At 35.7% G+C, this 17,582-nt stretch overlaps 1 protein-coding gene across 4 annotated transcripts in view; it reads left to right on the forward strand.

Moving 5' to 3' along the window:
• DCC (DCC netrin 1 receptor) overlaps positions 1 to 17,582 on the forward strand; it is a 1,140,843-nt gene that overhangs the window by 1,008,974 nt on the left and 114,287 nt on the right. For 3 of the 4 annotated variants that reach the window (XM_045458871.1, XM_045458872.1, XM_045458870.1), the window contains exons 17-19: positions 3,856 to 4,088; positions 8,828 to 8,966; positions 13,901 to 14,008. In XM_045458871.1, the coding sequence (XP_045314827.1) occupies positions 3,856 to 4,088; positions 8,828 to 8,966; positions 13,901 to 14,008 (480 nt within the window). The remainder of the gene's footprint in view (positions 1 to 3,855; positions 4,089 to 8,827; positions 8,967 to 13,900; positions 14,009 to 17,582) is intronic. The other variant, XM_045458873.1, reaches the window with a different exon arrangement.

Consider the following 17,582-nt stretch of genomic DNA (forward strand, 5'->3'; position numbering starts at 1 on the left):
ACGATCTCTAAACACAGAGAGATGAAGCATGTGGAGGTCCAGAATGGAAACATAACGTGATGGAGGTATCTAGAACTTTCATTTCCCCTTATGTTCTTATTCTGCCAGCAGCAGGACTCTTTGGGAAATAACGAGCTATTTTAGCTGTACTTGTCCTTCCCATAATTTTTTTTTTTAGTCCATCTTTTTCCTGCGTCTGGTGAAAGATGTTGAGCACTGGCTCATCAACAGGACTTTGAGCTTGTGGTCAGGCCATACAAATTATACTGTCACTAGTCGTTTCAAACTATTTTCTTATCAAAAGTAGAGCCCACAAAGAAGGGACACTTAGATGACCACCCCCCAAAAAATCAATTTTTGAGCAGAAAGTAGTGGTAGTAATAGTAGTAAAAATAGTAGAGTTTAGATAAACTGAAGATAAATTGCTCAAAAAGAACCATTTGGGACATTAACTTCTGCCTTCACATTTACTGTCATTGTTTAATCCTCGGCATATGGCATTCCCAGAGTGGTTTCTAAAATACCAGTGGTCCATAAGACTATTTCTTTTCCTGATTGGACTCTAATCCTAATGGATCTGGGAAATAAATGGATACCAAAACTTAGAAATTGTGCGAGGCATTTTCTAAATGAAGCAGAGTCAGTAAGGGGTTGAAGAGGAATGAATAAAACCAGTTCTTTCCAGAGGAAAAGTATACAATTTTCTTGGATGTGGCAGACTTATTGTGTTTCCCCACATCGTGGAGAACAAAGGACAAATAAATGGAATCAAAGGTTAAGGCTCTGGGAGAAATTCTACCAATAAATGTGTCATAATGCCACAGAGAAGACATTCTCTGTCTTTGAGCTTCTCCCAAGTATTCCCTTGGGAAGACTTGGAAGAGGACAGCATAAAGTAAGTAAAAAATCACAGGCAATAAATGCATCAGGCTGGAGTAAGTATCAGGCCATGATGCTTTCTACAAGTATATGCTCTTAGATGTTGGCACGCTCTGGAGCCTCATTTCATCCTGAATATATTAGTATTAGAGCTGAGGAAAGTTTCACCAGGTCAAATGGGTATGTGAAGAGTTTTTAGTTTTCAGTAGAGCTTTTTATTTCTTATTGTTGCAAGAACAAGACATTTTGAGCCGGGATAAGGGAAGAGGGCAAAGGAATAAAAAGGTGTGTCGTTTGAACTTGTTTATTTTCAACTGTTTCATCAACGTCTGAATGAAGTATAATCCAGATGCAAAATTATGTTATTATTTTCAAAGCTTGCTTTGAACTTTGGCGTGTTAGCCAAAAACTCATGAACTCTTACCAAAACATCTATTAGGAACCAAATAGGCTTCTCTTTTTAGCAAAAGTTTTGAGGCTATGTTTTGCCCTTTTAATTTTTGATTTATTTAGTTTTTACTCTTGAATATAACCACTGCAAATCAGTAGCATATAAGGCACCTGAAAACTGGAAAAAGTTTTTCAGCAACAAAAGAATATTTTTAACTTAACTACTCAAGCAGTTTCTCTCCTGAGAGAAAGATAATTAGCAGTGTATGTGGCATTTATGTGTTTAGTGTAGGGCTTGCCATCCACTAGAACATTCTGCTTTATTGGAAAATTTCCATATCTATACTATCCAAGATGATAGATTGGCTTCTATGGCCATGGAACACTTAAAATTGGCTAGTGCAACAGAAGTGATTTTTTAATTGTATTTAATTTTAATTAATTCAAACTTAAATTGCCCATGTAATTAGTGGCTCTTGTATTTGATGGTACAAATTTTCAACTTAAAGGAGATAAGTGACAAGTCATGCCCGAAAACAAATTGCCTTAAAAAAGTCAAGAAAAACTTGGCCAGAGATAGAAATTCTTAAATTATGTAAGTCCATAGATAAATACCAATAAACAACATTACTTGAAATTTAGGGAACGCATTCTGGAACTGAGACTCCAAGAAATTCCACAAGTCATGAAAAATATAGTATTCTACAATTCAAAAACAGCCAGGCTGAATGCTAACATTTCTTTTAGTAGAGTTGCTACTTTTCAAAACCTCATATATGGCACCTGTGGAAGATTATTATTATTCATATAGGTTTAAGAGCCAGATTAAGCAAAGAAACAACAAATCAGGTATAACACATTATATAGGTCGGTCAACAAAGAAGTTTGTGATTGAGAGCAGTCTTCCTGTGTGTATAACCTTCTTCTGGGAAAGTCGGCTAAGAATAGAAACAAGTGAGGCAGCACCAGCCTCAGTTGGGCCAAAACACCTGCCACCAGAGCACCAACCTGATGACTGATCAGGATCCTCCTTGATGCTCTTCAGCTCCCCTTTCATCATTTCATAAATCCATTTGGGTTTAAAGGAGCCCTTAATAAAAAGACACATCAAAGGAAATATGGAAAGCCTGGGCTCTGTCATTAAATTTTAAACACACATTTTTCTTTCTCTCTCTTTCTCTTTTTTTTTTCCCCTTTCCTTTTGTTCTGTTTTTGTTTTCGGGTTTTATATTTTGCTCCAAAGACCACAGCCCAGTAAACTACTAAATAATTCATTGGAAAACAGAGCAATGAGTAGGGGATAGGCATTTGAAATACAGTGGACAAAGTGAAGTAATCAACAAAACCAGCCAGCAGCTGCTGTGCTTGGAACTAGGCTATTTAAAAATATAAGCTCTGTATGTATACTGCTTCAGATATTCCACATTTTACCAGGTCATCATAGGCCCAGCCTGAAGGCTCCTTTTTCTTAGTGAGAATACAATATTACATGATTTAAAGGTGAAATTTCAAAAATGTAAAAGTCCTAGGTATAAAATCAAAGACTCAAAATTGGACCCTTACTACAGTCAGAAAATAAGCTCCTCTGATTCTGATACCCCAGTGTAAAAAGAGTACACAATTTTTCTAGAGGATTTTATAAAACCACACACAGCATTATGCAGGTTCTGATTATGTTAATGGATCAAAGCATGTGTGTACCTCACACAGTTCGTTCTGTCTCCCCGTCAATTACATAAAGTCTTTCCATGGAACCTGACATTTTGGAACAAGTAATATAGAATCTAGGTATGCCTTAAAAGTCTAGAAACTTATCTAATTACTCTGTGAGAATGTGGGTAAAACGGACACTTCCATGCTTTCTTTAAGGATTTCGATCTGAGAAAACCTGCTGTACCAAGTGCTATAAGAAACCTAGTTATCAAACATATCATTGGACCATGTGGACCATGGACTTGGTCAGTCTAGTTTCATGCGATCATAGCCATAGACAGAGTGCTAAGGACTGCAGGGTCCTTTGGTCTTTCTTGTTTGTTTCTTGCTTAAACAATACTTATGCAGATATAAGCTAAGCAATAATGAAAGCGTTAGGGAAACCAAATCAAGTTAGAAAGGGACAAAAATAAACAAACATAAGCAAACAGATATTAGATAGGCACTTATTTCCTTTACAGCAGGAAATAAACCAAACGCTCCTTTGGATCTTGTTATTTTATCTGTGTATTTATAAAACTGTTAAGTTCTATGCTAAACATTTTAAGAAGCAATGTGCAACACTCCAAGAAAAAATGGACTTTTAAAATATATAACTAGAAGTGACCACCAAAAGTGGAGTTGATAAAACCACTGTAAGGAAATGAGTGAATTATAGAAAAGAGTCAGTTATTTTTATAACATAGCAATACTGTTTCTGATGAGTTTTCCGATTGAATTAATTGTATTTTTTTCTGTTCTTCTCATGTTCCCTTTCATCATTATTGCCATGCATTTAACTCATTGTGATGTGTTACCACTGATATTTATTTTTTTAACTCTTTTATTTATGTATTTATTTGTTTGTTTCATTTGGCGGGTTTTTAAACCCAGATCCCACTGACCCAGTTGATTATTATCCTTTGCTTGATGATTTCCCCACCTCGGTCCCAGATGTCTCCACCCCCATGCTCCCACCAGTAGGTGTACAGGCTGTGGCTCTTACCCACGATGCTGTGAGGGTCAGCTGGGCAGACAACTCTGTCCCTAAGAACCAAAAAACATCTGAAGTGCGACTTTACACTGTCCGGTGGAGGACCAGCTTTTCTGCGAATGCGAAATACAAGGTGAAGTTCTAATTGATAGTGTAAAATTTGAAATGAACTGTCATTTGCTTAATACATTGTTTTAAATGCTTCCTGGGCTGTCATGAGTCATTTTGCTGCAGTGGCACTAAGTGGAAAACAAGGCATTTTAATAACTCAATATCTAAAATTAGAATGGGAATAATTGTATCTTAGGAAACAATTCTAAGGCAAGGTAGAAAAACATTAAGAAATGCAAAATGTTATTTGAGTTCCACCAGATGCTGCGTCTGTATAAATAATCTGATTCTGTACAGGGGAATGCCATTTTTCTTTGAAAATAGCAGGGCTCCACATTAGTTTTCTGGATAGATTTTGGTGTCTTTCTTTTTATTTGGACTCTAGATTGACACCAAAGGCAACCCTATTAATGCTACAGAGACTCATTTGACAGCGAATATGACTGGGAACACAGAAGATTTTGTAATAAGGTCTTTAGAAAGCACTCGAAGCCATTGGCATCTACTTCCTCAGTTAGCCTTGAAACACCCTCATGTGGTAAAGAAAACCACAGTGCACACTCCCCTTTGACTAATATGAATGAGACCAACCCCTTTCACTGACTCATCCCATAACTCCGTTAAGAGCTCTGTAGAGATAGATATTTGAGGCATTTTCTTCACTACTTTTAAATCTCTGTCAGCCGGCCGAAGTAACTCCAACAAATAGTTACATATGGGCACAACTTTGTTACCTCCTAAGCCTGCCACAATATTAGTATATACAAACAGTACACAAAATATAGACAAAAATGAGAAAAGCAACAGGTGACTATCAGGTACCTACTGTGCACCTAGAACTGCACTAGATTATAGAGGCAGTTAAACACAGCTTAGTTGTTGCTACTTAACATATTATTTATAACTTTGCAATGGGTAAGACACTCAGTTCCATTGCTACACTTCAAAGAATTCATAAGCTACTCATGTGAGATAATATATGAATGCTCATTTAAAATATAAAGCTTTACAAGATGAGGATTTGGGATCAAGAAGGTAGCTTTAAAAATAAGATCATACATGGTACCCAATAACCAAATAACCAAGGAACCAATAGTTCAATCCTGGTCCTCCTGCTTCTTCGTATGACCCTCAGGTGCCTTCTCTTTACCACTCTACTGCAATACCTCTCAGAATTTGAACCTCCTGATATCTTATCCAGTGTTCTTTCCACTAAACTGCCATCTTGCTTAATCCTGCCTCTAGCCAGTGGTGATTTCAGGGATGGAGTGTCAGGCTCTAAAGAACCTGGAGATAAAGCAAAATCCCACCAATAATATTCTAAATCTGCCTCTCTCTCTTCCTGTAGCCATGCTGGATCTCCTTCTAGTCTCTTTGAAATTTTAAGTGGCATAAAACTCACATTTCATCATATATCAGTTTTTAGGCGAAACCATTTTAAAAAGCTTTCTTTGTTACTGCTGCCCTGCTAGGTCAGGTATTTGGAAAAACTCTCCAGGCAAGTCCAAATAGTATCATTGATGTAACATATGTTGTAAGTACCCTATGCATCTCCTTGCAGTATTAGATTTAAGACTCAGCAGAACTATAAATAAAGATAACATTATCAGATAGGACAACCCATGAAATACATAAGAACATTTTTTTAAGTCTCTCTGTATATACAGATTGCCCAATTCTAAGTTTGCTTTTAAAAGACTACCTTAAAATTTTTATGTTCATAATTGGTGTACTTTCTCGATACCTTCATTTCACAGAATGGCAATGGGTACTTTGCCAGTATGGGAAACGTTCTGAGGGACAATGATTGTTCTCTGCATAATGGCTTAAGTTCCAAAATTTCTTGAGGCAAATTATTTCAGTTGAATAGTTGATACAGCAGACACAGAATTATTGAGTCTCACAAAGAATGCCTGCAAAGTCAGACTCAACCCAAAAGCTATTTTGTAAGTGGAGGCTGATTTCTCTCATGGATTGATATCTGGGAATAGAACACAAAGATTTTAAATGTTCCTCTTCCCACCATCTTCCCTGACCTAAGGCTTTTAGTTACTAACATTCTGTCCCCCTTTCTTACGCACCCATGCTCTACATCTACACCCTGTGAAGAAGAGAGTTAGAGGACAGAGTGGAGTACGTTGGGTAGCAAAGATAAATACAGAACGTATCTAGTCCCCTAGAAAGTAGTACAATAAACTTAAGTTTTACAAATAATGGTAATGGAATGCTTTGATTTTACACTGTGAGCTTTTCAAACTACTTTCATGTCCATTACTTCATTTCACTCCCCAGTACAGCTTTAGAAGGTAGGCAGAGCATGCACAAGATAGAGGCAGAAAAATCAGTACATGGAGTCAGATGACATGGGCACAAGCATTGGTTTTGCTGTGTCCTGTCATGTCACTGAATTTACTCAATCTCATTGTCATCTATATGACTGGATTATTCACACCTACTGTAAAAAAAAATAAGCTTCTCCGTAATTAAGCATGTATGTAGATCCCTTTATGAAGACATAGATAGGTTGTATAACTTGAAAAACAATTTCCCATGAAACTACAGCTAAAGCTTGCACGACCTTATGGCGTTGTTCTAGGCTATCTCCACGGGAGTACCCTTCTACTTCATGTAATCCCATATCAAGGCTTAATCCAGACATTTATATTTTGATTGTCTAAAACTCTGCTTTGATTTTCCTTATCAGAAGGAACAATGTTCTGTAATTTAGTTTCTACTAAAATGATTAATCACATGATGTTTTATACAAATTTCTATTCAAAACCCATTCATTGAGTATTGACTAGTGCTTACCAGATATAACATGGGTATTACAGAAGGTACAGAGTTTTTCAAGACTCAGTTTCACCCTCAAGATATCCCTCCCAATAGGGAACCTAATGCATGTGTAAAGTTAAATATCACATTAGACAATGCATGAAATACTGTAGCTAACATTTATCTAAAGCTTCCCTGGGTTGGATACTATGTTTTACTTTACACTTTAAATAATGCCAGGAGGTCAGTGCTACAGTTATCTCCATTTTATGGATGAGCAAACTGAGGCTCAGAGAGGTAGTACCTGGGTAGTCTATGCTCACAAAAATAGCTGACCGTGAATTCCCAAAGTACTTCTAGGCTAATGATTTATTCTGAGCAACGACCTTCCATGAAGTTCCCGAGAAAACAGTGAATTCATGGTATTTACAGAATGCAAGTATGTCATTCTAAAACGCAAACAAGGACAATATTACTTAGTGGTCTCCCAAACACCAGTGATTTTTATTGTCAGAGAGACTAGTTTTATAAAAAGTATGATCCTTTTGTCCTAACTGAAGTATTTCATCATCATCATCCCATTTCTCCCCTTATTTCCATTTGTAAGACTTAGAAGTGTTCATGATAGTGAAGAAGATAGGATTGGAAGTTATATTTCAGCATGTCAGATACTAGCTGCCTATGTTGTGTTTTATTTGATGGGATTCCATCTTCCTGAGTCTACAATGTATTTTTTACATTTACTTAGGGCCCACATTTTTATAGCTTTTTTAAAGAAGAGCTTCTGATAGATGTTTATGAGGTTATCACTTTAATAGGATGGATGGGCACATCATCAAAATGTTATTAGTACAGTTAAATATTTATTTGGTTTTGTAATGAAATGTAGGATTTTCATAGCTATAATCTAAGGATTCATAGTACAATAAAAAAGATATACCACACTACAGTAGTATGGGAGGAGATAGGTGTGACATAGGTGGGGAAAAAGATCTTTCCTTGATTTTCTAGGCATAGATATATAACAAAGGTAGTGAATATAAAAGTAAAAATAAATATGAAACTTTGGAGGAGGGTCAAGATTTAAATACCAAGCATAACCTGATACTTACAAGTATCACAGAGGCATAAATAGGCTAAATTTGCCTGATCATATGGAAAATATGCATTAACCTGGAAGATTAACGTATTTTTTTCATTACCATTTTGATTTCTTGAGTAAGCAATAAAAATAGATAATTTACTTTCTACTAAAATATCTCTAACCTGCTATTTAATTGAAAAAGAATGGTTTCAAAAGACAAATAATATTAACACTAATATAATCTTTTAATCCTTACCCAATTTGTCATTCCCTTCCTAATCAGTTGCTCCAGTGACCATACTTAAATGTGTGTTTAATGTGAACACTGAACAAAAGAAGACCACATAATACAACATTGCTTTTGTCTTTTTTTCTTTATAATACTCAAATAGATTCTGGGATCACTACAAGTTTGTCCTCTAAAGATTTTTTTTTTAAATCACAAGCAGTAGAACTCTAAAAACTAATTTTATTACTAGTGAAAAACAATCATGATGAGCTACTTAAAATACATAAAATGTGTTTTGATTATTATAAAATGTATTGTTGATTATTACAAACAAATTACAGTTAAAGTCAGTGAAGATTGCCTTAAAAACGGAACTGAGAAGCAAACAGAACTGGTCCTGACACACTGGTTATTGCCCTCCTTGGAAAATTGATCAGCTGGCCGCCCCTCTGGACAACGTCACGTCTGATTTTATCCACCGTGTTTTAGATATATAATCAGCCAGTGTAAACGGGTTGACAGAAGGGAAGTAGAGCCAGTTCTGTGTCACAGCTTTTATGCTGTTTGGAAACAGACTCTTTTTTGGTTATTTGGTAGTCTCTGTACATGTTTTGATTTACCAGGTTGATAGAGTTCATCTTTTTTTCTCTTTGCTTATGTCCCACTTGTACAGTCAGAAGACACAACATCTCTGAGTTACACAGCAACAGGCCTCAAACCCAACACGATGTATGAGTTCTCGGTCATGGTAACAAAAAACAGAAGGTCAAGCACATGGAGCATGACTGCCCACGCCACCACATATGAAGCAGGTATGTGAAGAAAGGCTTGCTTCGAAATTTTGACTCTTGGCATTTGGTAATGGTATTTCCCAGGTTTTGTGGATATCAGAATATATGTGCACTATGATGTCTAAGTCTCACCTCGTCCTGCAGGAAATAGTTTATTCTTTGTAGTTCAAAGTACTTTCATATCTAGTATTATCCTCTCCACTCTACAAAAGAAGAAAATGAGTCCTCAACATATTGAATAATCTGGTTTTAATCTGGGTGCTAACTCCAGGGATCTAAATGAATATAAATCTTTTTTCTCAATTCCTTTAAGTGAAAGCAGAAATCCATGCACTGAACTCTGTCCAAAACATTTGAGTCTTTGATTAGTAGTCATGGTGGGCATTTACTTTTTTGGAAAGAAATTAGATACAAAATAAAACATTGCATTACAGCCATAATCACATTGTAATGTTTACCATAAATAACCACAACTGGGTATGGGAAGAAGTTTCCTTGTGGTTATGTTCACTCCTTGGCAATAAGACAACACAATGGAATAACCTTCATGCAATTTGAAATAGTTCAAATCGCAGGAAAATGTAACTCACTGTAAATTTTTACCAGTCACATTTACTATGGATCATAAACATTGAATTCATAACCTTAACAGACATGCAGTACACTTGGCTTTTATAGTTCACAGAAATCCAACATCTGAAGAATAGGGAATCAACATGCTTTTGGATTGGTTTCATGGTATTCTATTTAGGGGTAAACTACACCACACATTTCCAAATTAAAAATAAAGCTGTACCAATAAAACTCTCAGGTAAGTTGAATTTCTTTTTCCATTAGAATTTGTCCCGTGGCATTGCAATTGTGACCCTTAATCCAAGCTACTACTTTAACTCAGAGAGTCTGCTGTTAATATTGTTACATTTTTGTGGATACTTCTTTCTATAAGAAGTTTTCTAGTTTGTCGGATTTAATTTCAACATCCTTCTTTTTTTTTCATCTTCTTCTGTTTTACATGTTTACGTATATTAACTCTTTCTCCTAGAATTCTGCCCTAGATGCCAATGTTCACAGCTTCAAAGGAAGAATGAGACATGCTGAATGAATTATGTACCATGGGGAGAATAAAGGCCCTGCTCTCCCTTTTTACTTAAAAGGAAATGAAAGGAGTTAAACATAAACCAGTAAGACATTAGGTCTTCCCTGAATGAAAGAGAAGGAGTAGTAATTTCCTCTTAAAGCAAGCAAATTCATTCATTTTTCCCTTTCATAAAATGCACCCTAAAATCTGAATTGATAAATGTATTCTCTTGATTTTTCATCAACTGCATAGCCTCGTAAGGGTACTAGCAGTGAGACCCATTTCTGACAAAAAGATATTAACTGCTAGAGAGTGGTTTTAGGCAGGGTGATTGTCAAAACAGATAATGATCTGGACAAAAGTGTAAATGGCATGTGGATGAGATCTCTGGGTGATGATGAGAAGCAAGAAATAATTCACAAGTGTCTTCAGACCTTTAGAACTGTGAGAAGGAAATGAACTGAATGAAATAACACCACGTTTGCTTCTAATTCTGTAGTAACATTAAAGACTGTATAGGGCCACATAGTTATGTTCTTGTGCTGGAATTGTTTATGACGAGGGTAAGAGTGGTTGGCAAATCCTTGAAATAAAACATTTCATTCTGTCCAGGTGATAAATCCTTAATTTTATTCTAGTTAAGTAAAATATAAATAATCGGAAGGACATCTGAAATAATGAAATAATGCAAAAAAATAAACTGAAATAATATAAGAAATACAACCATAGAGTGTTGGGCAAGTTAGAATCTGAACAAACAGAGCCAAATATAAATTCTGTCTAGAGAAATAAAGGAGAGTTTCACAAAAGAAATAATAATTGAACTATGGCCAGGGAGGATCATCAGGTACCTATTCCAGGAACTTCCAAGGAAAGGAGCAGCATGTACAAAAATACATGAGCAAGTATCAGAAAGATGTCTTCCAGAGACACTTGTGAATGGTTCAGAGTGACTGGACCACAAGAATCATGGGACAACAAGGGGAAATGAGGCTGTAAAAGAAAGTGAAGTGTAAATATCAGGGCCTGGTGTTTATTATTTGTTATTTATTTACATTTAATCCAAAGAAGATTGGTAGTCAGTGAAGAATTTCTAAAAGGTCTCCTCTGGGCGGAACCTGTGAGATTGGAGAGGAACAGACCAGAGACGTTCTGCTGGATTCAGTAGACATCCCTGAAGTTGTTAGAGCCACATTCCTGTCCAAACAGTGTGCAGCTTATGTGATAATCCTAAACATTTAAGCTGTTGATTGCAATACCAGAATCGCTATTCACCAACATTCACATGGCTTGAGGAAAAAGAAAAACTTGCACAACACCTGAAATAGATTGGCTGTTAGAAAAGTTTTATTGGGTTGCTTTGTTGTTTTTTTTTTTTGTTTTTTTTTTTTTTTTTTAAAATAACCACCTCTTCAGTGTATTATTTTGTTAGGTAAAGTTGAAGTCATTTTTATCTTTTTTGAAAATAGTAACAGATTCAGTGAAGCAGTCTAATCACCACCATTTAACTGTTTTCTAAATAGCCATCAAGTTGAATTTTAACCCAGTTAAGAAAACACACACTATTCTGAGTAGTTAGAAAGACAGATCTTTTAATTGCTTCCATAATCAGAAAATTCCTTATTATGCTTGGTATAATACTCTAAGTCAATTTGTGACTATATGTTACCTTCCTATCTATGGCTTAGAAAATATCTTCAATGAACTCTTTATGAGACTAATCCATCTTTAAGAGAGTATTGCCTCTTTGATATTTTGCTGTAACAGAACTTTTCTTTCAAGAATGGCCTCATTCTTGGTTCATTAAGCCATATGCATATGTAGTTTCTTTACTCAGGGTTCAACTACACTAGACCTATGTATTCTCTTCCTGCTTTCATTTTTTTTTTGATTTAAATATATTAAGTACCTTGTCAGGATATTATGATTAGGTGCAGCTTTGGTTAACCTGGAATACTAGTGGCTTTGAAAACTAGGGCATTGGAAATAAATGTTATGCTAGATGGAAATGTTTGGTGTCTCCTTCACTTGAAATTATATTCGGGAAGAGAAACTGGAGGTACTGTAACTCAGATTCCCCATGACAGGGCCAACAGAAGAGCCAAAGAGAATGGTAAAAGCGAAGAATTCAGAATTAGGACCAAACTGTACCTCTCTTGTAATACACAAGCATTCTTATGCAGAGATCTGGAAATACCTCTAGAACCCATTCATAGAACTTAAGATATATTCCAAAATTTCCCAGGTCAAACTGAGGGTGACTAAAAGAGACTATCAATAATCGACTCGGAGCATTGTGCATTGCCTAGAAGGAAAACTCACTGCATTTCAAAGCATAGACAGTGAAAAAGCAGGTCTAAAGAAGCCTGGAAGATACTGGACTGGCTTGGCCAGTGTACTGCCACCTTTAAAATATATTCAGGGGCGCCTGGGTGGTTCAGTCGGTTAAGCGTCCGACTTCAGCTCAGGTCATGATCTTGCGCCGGCCCGTGAGTTCGAGCCCATCGGGCTCTGTGCTGACAGCTCAGGGCCTGGTGCCTGCTTCAGATTGTGTCTCCCTCTCTCTCTGACCCTCCCCCCATGCTCTGTCTCCTTCTGTCTCAAAAATAAAAAAATAAACGTTAAAAATAAAATAAAATATATTTAAAATTTTGTTGAGCACAATGTGAGAGGAAAAATAATTTTCCTTTTATTCTTCTAGGTCTTTGGCTGAGACTTCTCCATAATAAAAGATAGATTAATAGGAGAAAAACAAACAGGAGTTTAAAAACATGTATACCTCCTGTGTACATGGAGGATGCCCAGGAAAACTGTGTTACTCCCTAAAATGTCCCAAGCCGTCACCTTATATACAATCTCCAACTAAAAACAAAAGAGTATGTTGTGGGGTGGGAAGCCAGTTATGGGAAGTTTTCAGGCAAATCACAAGAAACAAGAGTGTCATTGTAATGCAGAATTAAGTTCCTACCTTCTCCTTAATAAAAGTTTCTAGAGATTTTGTCATTCTCTTCTTGGTACCTAGAGGGAGACACTCTATTTTTTTATAAATAAAATTTCTCGTATAAAAGGGTAACATTTACTAAATTTGCAGAGCTTTTCCGATGTCTATTGTGGTCTTGAAATAAAATAGTCTTTAGGCCAAAGAGACCTAAAATAGTCTTTAGGCCAAAGAGTCATATTTTGGGGTGATAAATTCTGCCCCTCCCCTCAACAACATGTAGGAAAAGTAACTCTAAGAAAGGCAGAGTTTCGTGCCTTCCTATTCCACGCCAGACTGATACTAAGACCTTCATAGATTCCATACCTCTTCTATTTTCAAATATTTTTTTTGCCTTCTTGTTAGGAGATAACCTAGTATGTTTACCTAGGCAAGATGGCTAAAACATCTTAATGCATTTAAGTACATTCTTTTCTTTTTTCTTCTTCTTGCTTTTAAGAAAATATAGAATTAGGTGTCATTTGTATTTATAAATCCTACAGTTGGTACAGAATTCTGTCTCTTGGAGACAGACAGGTAGCCATCAATCTCACTAAGTATGTGTACATTTCTTTGTTCTTATAATAATTCTTAAATGTTTAGTGTGGTGCTCACTTGGAAATATCTGTTATACTTTTCTTCTCTGTATTCACACATACTCCGTTCTCTTTTCCATATTTACACCTTTGGAAGTCATTTGACTTCCATGGAAAAAACATTAATTTCTGTATTTTTGTTTGCTTGTTTAATTAAAACACTTGAAATAAATCGAAACTGGTAGGATAAACATGATATACTGCACGACGGATTCTGAGTGTCAACATCATGATTAGAAGTCTCATAAACGTCTGTTTTCTTTCACATCCAATGACAAGGCCTTGTCTTTGTTTCTTCTCGTAGCCCCGACCTCTGCTCCCAAGGATTTGACAGTCATTACTCGAGAAGGGAAGCCTCGTGCTGTCATTGTGAGTTGGCAGCCTCCCTTGGAAGCCAATGGGAAAATTACCGGTAAGCATCTCTGCTACATTCCCAGCATTGCTCTGCTTGCCCTGCGATTGCTTACCTCGTGTGTACTGTCCATGCCTTTTGTGTATTTGTTTTCTGTCCCAGAATTTCAGTGTACTCCCTGATGCTTTCTGGTTGTCTCTTCTTGCCCCCCACTGACCATGGAATTTCTTCTAAAGGTGCCTACAAATATGCACACACACACATTTCACTTGAGTTGCTTCTTGAAGGATGTGTATTTTAATTAGTATAGACCTTTTGTCTTTCATCTTGTGGAGCATTAGGACAACCTTCTAATGGAATGTCTCTGAGCATAAATGACTAACAAGAAGCTGGTTGTTTGGCAGTTATAAAATACAAAAGACACCTAATGACCATGTATTTTTGAATGGCACATACAAAAGAGGTTTTTAGTTCCTCACTTTAGCTTTTAGCTTCTTACTTAAATCATAAGGTTCATAAAATACTTAATATTGACTGACAGAAATTGAACTTAATGAATATTTCACAGTGACACATTTTATTTTGCCAAATATTGCTGATAACATCAATGCGTAATTAAAGCATCCATTAGAAGCCTGTAATGTTAATTTAGTATGAAAAATATAATGGAGTTCTATCAGGGATTTTGCATTTAAATGATCACTTTAGGCTTTTAATAGATGTCTCCATAGCATATAATTATTATGAAAAATATTGTATAACTAAAAATGTGCACATTATAGTCTAATTAACTTGAACCATTGGGTTAGGCACATGTAAGAGTCACTCCTTTTTCTTCTTTTTTTTCATACAAGTGGATAGCACTATTATAAATTAGCAGAGTAATTCAGTCATTCTGTGATAACAGAGATAAGCTTGGAAATTACAGTTCAGATGGCACACTTACTTTGTGTGAGTTACTTTCTGAATTTTCCAAAATGAAAAGATAATGTGAAAATTCCAAATGAGATTTAAATTTAAGTTGAAGACTTGTTTTCTCTAGGAAATTGCTCTTAGTGCAATAGCAAACAAAATTTTCATTTGAGCTGACAAATACAGAAAAAGAAGAGGGATATTAAATCTCCCCAAAATCTTATATGCTGAGTTGTCACTCTGCCTGACTTTCTAAAACTGAGCCTAGCTCATTCTAATTTTCTCTTTCTGTTTCCCCTCAGTGTTATGATGTATTTTCATTGGTTCTATTTCACTGCTTTTTTAGATTTTGGTTTGTTTACATGATGACTTTTTTATTATGTTATAAACAGTTATTTATAAGCATATGGTAAATCAATAGATAATAAGCTTAAGAAGAAAAAAACAGAATAGAAGTTGTCTAAATAAAAACAAGTTCTGATGGAAAAAGTACATATTTTTTGGTAAGGGATAAAATAAGTCATATACTACCCAAATTCTCCACTCTTATTGAAATGGATCTCATCAAATAGTCAATGTAAACAATGGAATGTGTTTTCAACTCTGAAAGGAAGCTTAATTTTGCTTTTTCAGGGAAAAATGGAAGTCTGCTCCATATTAAGAAATGCAAATTAATCTAAGCAATAAAATTCTGTGTGCCAAAGTGACAGTGCATGTATAAGAAACCTTCTCCACATTTGTTACTAAAAGTTGTATGTTCGGTATCCAATCTCTCACAATGGTAAGATAGAAGTATGGGAGGCAATACTTTTTACCGTCAAAAGCCTAGTTTATTTATTAGAACAAAATTGTTATTATCAAGTAGAGATAATTGGACTCAACTCAACAGGGAGCAAAACCCTTAAGATAGTTTCTATTCCATACATATTGATTCTTTCAGTGAAATTACTTCCAGGAAACGGGATGCCAAAATATCCAAAATGCCATATAGCAGAGGGCCCAGATTTACTACACTGTGTTTTTCTCTAAAGTACAAAGGAAATGTGAGCTCTTTTCCAAAGTGTCAGAGCGTGTATGTGCTGATGTGGCAGAATGTGCTCACATCCTACCTTTATGTTTCTTTTGTTTCCCAAGTCCTTGCATGCACACAGCAGTAGAGCAGGGTGGTTAGGACCCTAAGCTTCTGAGGGAGATACCTGGGTAAGTTAACTTTCCTAAGGTCACTTTCTCATCCATAAAAATAAGGATAGTAATATAACTTCTTTTGTAGAATGTAATAATAAACTGTTGAGAAACATCTCTGATGTCCAGTGAGAACTAAAACAAATCAGCTGTTATTATTCCCATTTGAAATCCATTCTAGGGTGTGGCTTTACTCATGTACTCTGCATAGAACCGAGCATCAATTTGTAAATATATATACTTCAAAAAGATTAAACAAAAAAAGAGGACAAAGAAGGAGATCTAGATAATGCCAATGCCTAGATTCCTTGATTGTAAACTGGCAGCTTAGGAATTTGTACTGAGATTTTCAGGAGAGAATGGAGAGAATTTATTATATGCTTGGCATCATGCTAAGCACTTTAGTATTATAAGGGATTCCATCTTCCTATTATTCCACCTCAAAATAAAGAGACGAGAGATTTCTAGGGGAAATAACTTTCCCAGAGTCAAATAACCAAGAAGTAGCAGAGCTAGGATTTAAAACTCATGTTCATACTCTTCACTATTACACTACGTTTTGCTCCAGCTTATTAGTATTCAACTGGTTCAAATCAGTGATTCTCAACTGATTTATGTTTTAATTTATTTGAGAAAGGATTGAGCATGCTATATTTTAAAAGCTCCCCAAGTGATTTTAATGTACAGCTAGAGTTTTGAAACATTGATCTAAATAAATGCAGCATCCAACATTAACATCAGAGACCAACATAGTTAAAAAAAAAAAAAAAAAGTTAGGTCTTCAGAGATTGTTTCCTTATCAGTACTATCCAATGGATAAGATTATGTTATCTTTTTTGTGTGTCATTTGATGTTCTAGTCCTGTTTTCCTCTTTCTTAAATTCTCTTTCCTCTTGACTTTTGTAAGATCACCTACCCACTTTTCTTTCCAATTTCAGGGTAGAGCTCCTCAGTCTTATTAGCAGACATTTTATTTGCCATTTCTTAAATAGATCTTTTTGTTCTCTTTGTTACTTTATCTGAAAAAGTGTGTATAGTATAGCCAGGGCTTCGGTGAATACAAACTTATGTCTCTGAAATCTGCATCTCCATCCAAGGAATTCTAAACATGCATATCCTACCTCATATTATACATTTCCACTTGCCTGTTTTATTGGCACCTCCTACTATTCCCCAATCCTTCTCTCTCTCCCTTCTTTCTCTTTTTGTTCTTTTTTTTTTTTTTTTTTTTTTTTTTTTTTGTCTACCGCCCACCAGAACCAGCCAAATAATGCATTCTTATATTCTGTAATAGGTTGTAAGACCGTCCAGGATTGTGGCCCCACTGAGCACTCACTACAGTCAGACGTGTCTAAATATTCTAACTCCCATCATTTAAAAAATTTTCAGGCTCACCCCATTGCAAAGTTGGAAATTTAGCCATCTTGACTTCTTCCTCTACCTCCCCTTCTCATATAATCAGGAGAAAAAAATCTAAACGCTTATTATGTGGCTGAAAATTCCATAAAAACAGGTTTCAGATTTTGATCAATACTTTGTC

The sequence above is a fragment of the Leopardus geoffroyi genome, chromosome D3 (genome assembly GCF_018350155.1).
Source record: "Leopardus geoffroyi isolate Oge1 chromosome D3, O.geoffroyi_Oge1_pat1.0, whole genome shotgun sequence".
NCBI lineage: Eukaryota > Metazoa > Chordata > Mammalia > Carnivora > Felidae > Leopardus > Leopardus geoffroyi.